The following is a 6,000-nucleotide window of genomic DNA, read 5'->3' on the forward strand; positions in this document are numbered from 1 at the left end:
TCTGTGTTCTAAATGATGGGTATACACACTATTTGCAAAATCATCACATTAGTTTGAGCAAAACCATGGAAGTAATTGTCCTCTAAGCCTGTTGTTTTTGTTGGCTCTATGATTTTCCTAATCCCACGGTCATTCCTATCTCATACTTGGCTCAGAAGAGAGAAACTTGTGATGCCATTTTATTTAATAAATGCCGGGGGGGAAAGATCTGGCTATTTGAGTATCAAAGAAGAGGGAGAAGTGGTTTTCTAAATTAATACAGCCATGCATATGCGTCCATCTCTCTTGTCTTCCACTTTTTCTGTCTTGTATTCAGCCTCTCAAGTTAGCAAATATAAAGTACAGTTGTAACTTCCAGTGTCCTCTCTTCCTTCTGCTTTCCTTGTGTTCAGAGACACAGCCTTTGGTCATGAGGGTGAAATTATAAGACAGATGAGCCAGTTCAAGAGCTGCCAACAAGAGGTCCCTCTCTCTTCCTGCCTCCTTCTCCTGCTGCTTACTGTGCTCTGGCTCTGGATTAGCTTTTTAGACCTTTTGCAGAGCTGATTCTGCTCACTAGCCAAGCAAAAAATGTTGCATTGCTGGAAAAGCTTGCTGCAGCTGATGTGAGGGAGAACATGGGAAAGGAGAACTGAGATAGTGAGAGGGGAAGGGACTAATGCTTTCCACTTTCAGCAGCAGTGAGCTGTTAGATCAGTTCAGTTATGAGCCATGGAAGTTCTCCTTGAGACAGTGTACCTGCAGATAAGGAGACAGTAGACAGGTGTGCTGAATGTAATGCACTAAAAACTTGTACTTAAATAGAATATACAAATTGCATGTGATTTCGTACCTGTTTGTTACAGTAAATTGGAGTTAGCAGTTCCTCTAAGTATTAAATCTAAGCATATATAATATACTGCATAGTAGATTGCATGTCTCTTTCAGTATAGTTACAATTTAGAAGAGGTCTCAAGTAAAATTTACTAATAAAAAGCTGTTATATTTAAGAGTGGCAGAAAAAGTATATTTAAGGAGCTTGGTCTGGTGGATTCTGTTTCTGACTTCACTTTATATTGCATATCTTGGGCAATAAGTTCAAGTGTACTGTTGACATCACTAATATCTCAGGTCTGTATTGACATCTTGATAGAAAAGGTGATAAGTGAATAATAGTGCTGTTTCAGAATTGCTGCCGAAAAAAAGCCCCGATATGCTTTCCTACCCAAGTTTAAAGTTTTAAAACTGCTGCATTTTTTTATTTTTAGGACCACATTTTAATCCCAGCGCTATTCATAATTTTTACGATAATATTGGATTTCTTGGTCCGGTGCCACCAAAACCTAAAGGTACTGTACTGTTAAATTTTTTTGATTTAATACTAGTATCTGGTTTGCATCTACTATCAAGTTCTAGTCAGTGAATCTAGTTTAAATGTTGGTTATGAAATAGATTACTTCAAAAGCATACGAACCTCGCATTTTATTTGTATTGGAAGTAAATATACTTCTGTTTGCTCTTGTTTCCTCTCTCGTTATACATTCAGGAAAGAAAAGTGTATTAAGTGGGCTATGTTTAAAGATGGATAATATGTTTGGAGGTAGTTTAAGTAAATGGAAGCATCCATCTTTTAAAAATGAGTGTGAGATACATTGCTTAGGGGTGAGTGAAACTCGCTCAGGTGACTTGTTCTTGTTGAAAAGTGGATTTACTCACATGTTACAGGAACTCAGTTTGGTTACCCTGACTGGACTTCCTGGCTACTGTAGACTTTGTATTCACAATTTACATAAAAGCCTCTTCTGACTGTTGTTAAATAAACATAGTTTTAGATATTTGAAGAGGAAAACTCCCAGTTGCCCAATAGGGCAGTCAGTATTGCTGAATTTATTAGTCAGTCTTGAATGTTCTGCTTGTCGTTAAGTTTTGCATCTTTTTATTTTGCCCTTGGGATGTTAAACGAAACAGAATAATTACCTCTTGTGTGTTATATAAAGCAGAGAATGAAATTGACTTGTTTGCAGATAGCATCATACCATGACCTATAGGCACACCACCTAATGAAATCGATAATCCACTGTAATGTTTCTGTGCAGCGCTTCTGTCTCCACAAGTTCTCCACATAATGTGTGTGTCTGGGAGATTGGTCCCTGTAGTGTGCAGTGACTGTTATGGAATCTGTCTTACAGGTTTCTGACCATTCTGTATTTCAAAATGGTCTAGGTAAATTAGGGGGCTTTTGTCCTCCAGACTGTACCCCCTCCAAACTGGTACTGTGCTTCATGCTTTAAGGTGTTGGGGGGTTTTTTATCCTTTATCCAAGCTGTTAGTGAAAATACTGAGCAAAGTTAAATCCATACACAGTCCTATTAGACACATCTTACAGCTGAACCACAAAGACTTTATCAAAAGTTCTGTCAATTGCATTGTGCCCTTTACAGTAAATAAAAACTAACATATCAAAGAAGAAAATTAAAATTAATTTTCTATTACTAGTTAACACTTGCGTTGATTCATCTTCTAGGAACCCACAAATTTACGTGTCTAATAATTTGGTACAACCTATCTTGAAAATGCAAAGTCAGCCCTGACTGGTTGATAAACCTCTGAAGCCCCTCTTATTTTTATCTCTTTTCTTTTTTAAAGTATCACTACTGTATCTTACTCCTTCATTAACTTTAATTTTCAGTTCATTTTAAGTTTTAATTTAGCTATGATGTAGGGTGTGACTTAAACCAGAATTACCGCTGTTCACAAGAATGAAACACAGTTCTCTTTGCAGTTGTGATCAGTAGCATTGTGCTTTCTGAAGCTGTCGCTGACATTTTGCAGGAGTTGCAATTGGCTACTTGGTAATGAGATGTTCTCCTGTCAAAATAATTGGCCAAAAGACTTTGCTGCCGTTGTCTAAACCAGGAACCCTTGACTTGAGAAGTCACTCTTCTGTCTTTTCACCTTTTTTCATTTCTTCTTGCTCTTCATCTCTTCTCTTTTAAAGCTGTTGAAGGTTCTTGTCTAGCACATCATGCAAAAAGATACATGTATATGCTTGGGAGGATTGTTCTATAGCATGACTAGACAGAGCTGGGCATTGATTTATCATTAGTGTATCTGACTACTTATCTGGTTTGAGGAAGAACTGCTGATACTCATCCTAGGGTCAAAACGTCAAATATGTCAAAAGGTTACAGGGCACTTATTTCTTGTCATAATGAATTTTAGACTGCTCTGTAGACCTCAGACTTCTAAATCTTGTGCACGTTTCCTGTGCTGATTAATTTCTAAGTTTTATCTCCTTTTCATGCAACAGCTTTGAACTGAGACCAAAAGGGAGGAAAGCAGAGTGAAGGGTTGGGAAACTTGCTTTTTATAGTTTCACCTTGTGCCATTTGGCTGCCTTACAATCAAGCTGTAGTCAAGGGGGTGGTAAAAAGCTGCCTCTGTCACTTGTAATAACTGTGCTGTTCTCAGAGGAACAAGATAGTTCTCAGTTACTGAAAAAAATAATCTCAAAATTCTTTCCATGCTGTTCTTGGTTAGTAACTGCTTTATCTTATCTCTTTCATGTCACAGATCAGAGGTCCATTGTGAAAACACCAAAGACTGTTCCAGACACAGATGAAGATGAGGGAGCTCAGTGGAGTTGTACTGCCTGTACTTTTTTAAATCATCCGGCCTTAAATCGCTGTGAACAGTGTGAAATGCCCAGGCATTTCTGAGCCAACAGGCCTGTTACATTTTGTAAAACCATAGCAAGCGTACAAGGAACTATCCAGTCGTTGCGGGGCAAAAAAAGCATTTACGCGTAGGATTTTGTAAAACTGAAGGTGTGACGAGATGGTATTTTGCTAATGTTAAATGTCAGCCCACAGAGCTAGTAATACCTCAGTGTTGTGTCACAGGCAGTTGAAATCAATCGGCTGAAAGGTAATCTGCTGAAAGACTCAGTTGCCAGCTGCCTAAACCATGTACAGTATTACCAGTATCCCAGTAACACACACCATGTTCAGTGCTTGGGTGTTGCCCATCCTCTTCTCTGCCCCGATGTCACTACTGAATTTTGACAGGGGAAAGGAATAGAGTGCTAGCATTTTTGTTTTCAGAGCTTTCAGTGAAACACTACATGCACAGAGAAGATCTAAAAGGAACAAGGTTTAACTATTTAAACTGTTTGCTGCCAAGTAGTGCCTTTGATAAAGGGAAGAACTTCACAAGTCAGTGGTACTCTTTGCCTTGTCTTCCCTGAAAACATGTCTGTGAAGCCAGAAATCAGTACAATCACGTCTAAAGATGAAAAGGAAAAACTGCATGCGTTGTCTGTACAATACACACAGTGAAATACCCCAAAGCTTTTCCTACTGTACATAGCTCTAGAGCCTGCTTTAAGTGATTTCTTTTCTTCACCTTTATTATTTTCTTGTACTTCTGTATGTATAGTGTAATAGTCTTTTTGTTAACTTTCTTTTTTCCCTTTAAGTGATTAAGCACGATCATGTCCCTTTTTTTAGCCTTTTATCTGAGAGAAACAATGCCTTAAAATAAGAGCATTAATAAGAAACTATGCACAAAATAGCTTTCCTCTGCTCATTCTGTACATTGCTCTTGTAAATGCTGATGATCTGTGAAGACCTGCAGATGCAGCGTGGTAAAAATGCAGGAAAAGTTGGAAGAGTTATGCATATAGTTCACTCTGTACACTGAGTTTTACGGTGGGTGACACAAGGTAGCATTTTGTCTGGCGTGAGGAAACTTTATTCTAAAACTTTCAACCCACCAACAGATCAGCATCCAATTTAAGCTTGCTTCATCTGCTGGGTATCTTGCAGACTCCTGAAGAGAGATTCATTGGGGAAGTACATACAGTGCCAAAAATCAACAGCAGCAGCATCGTACAGCTTTGTTCAAGGACTTTAAATGCTTTCCTGTTTTGGCAGCCAGTTTCTAAACCTGACTTTGTGGTGAAGTCTCATATTTATAGAAAACAAGGATAGCAATATTTAGGACAACTGAAATAAAGGCTGGAAAGAGAAATCAAAAAGACTTGAATACTGAAGCAACCTCAAGCATCTCTTTATTTTGATGATCTATTTTTTTAAGGAAAATATTCACATGATCGGGGATGTATGTAACCGAGATCAAGAAAATGGAATTCCAGTACAGTATGCATGAAAGACGGCACGCAAAGAATTATGTAGCAGCACTTAGCGTGAGGCTGGAGGGAGTGCTAACAATGTAGCAAGAGACAAAGTAGACTGTCACCCACTGTAAACATTTGCCAGTGGACACTTTTACTAGGAGTTTTACAAGTGATCTATGTGAATGCACAGAGGCCTTTGTTTTGAAGGCTTTGCGTTATTTTTTACATGGGAAGAAAATGCCGATCCCAGGTAATTAGGCAGTAGACCCAAAGCACTTGCATTCAATGCATTTTGTTTATAAAATGAGGCCTTGTTTTTCAGCTTCATCTGCAGTTCTATGTGAAGATTGACAAATCAGTTTTTACCTGTTTATTAATAAAATCTAATTTGGATATCTTGAGTTGATGGTTTTGTGATTTAGCTGGGTAAACTGCCTTTGTAACAGATAAGTTATTTATAAAAATTAAAAAAAAATTATATTCTAATGTTTGCTTTTGTGATTTGTTTGCTTTTTCGTTGCTGTGGAGCAACAGAATACTCAACAGAACAATAAGCATTAACAGTATTAAAAGTAGGCTGATTTCTTGTGACCAGAGATTTTATTTAAGCCTTTGTTTTGTTGACTCTTATCTTCCCTCCCATGCATTATTCTGTGTAATTCTCATTCAGGAAGTGTAAGGAATGTATTCCATGAAGTTGCACTGGCAAGGTTGTGTCCTGACCAAAGAACTATCACTTATTCATAAAGTAATAAGCTAGACACAGGTCTCTTACTTCATGCTTTGATTTTAAAAAAAAAAAATTCTCATTTAAAATGGGCAACCACTTTGTCTAAGGTAACAGATTATATTCTTTGTGTACTGTTAATATAAGCACGGTTTAA

At 37.7% G+C, this 6,000-nt stretch overlaps 1 protein-coding gene across 3 annotated transcripts in view; it reads left to right on the forward strand.

Annotated features, from left to right (window-relative positions):
- Positions 1–5,602, forward strand: part of TAB2 (TGF-beta activated kinase 1 (MAP3K7) binding protein 2) — a 68,300-nt gene extending 62,698 nt beyond the window's left edge. For all 3 annotated transcript variants that reach the window (XM_064447007.1, XM_064447006.1, XM_064447009.1), the window contains 2 exons: positions 1,248–1,328; positions 3,553–5,602. In XM_064447007.1, the coding sequence (XP_064303077.1) occupies positions 1,248–1,328; positions 3,553–3,698 (227 nt within the window). In that variant the 3' untranslated portion in view covers positions 3,699–5,602. The remainder of the gene's footprint in view (positions 1–1,247; positions 1,329–3,552) is intronic.
- Positions 5,603–6,000: the final 398 nt, after the last annotated feature.

Source organism: Phalacrocorax carbo, chromosome 3, assembly GCF_963921805.1.
Source record: "Phalacrocorax carbo chromosome 3, bPhaCar2.1, whole genome shotgun sequence".
In the NCBI taxonomy this organism is placed as follows: Eukaryota; Metazoa; Chordata; class Aves; order Suliformes; family Phalacrocoracidae; genus Phalacrocorax; species Phalacrocorax carbo.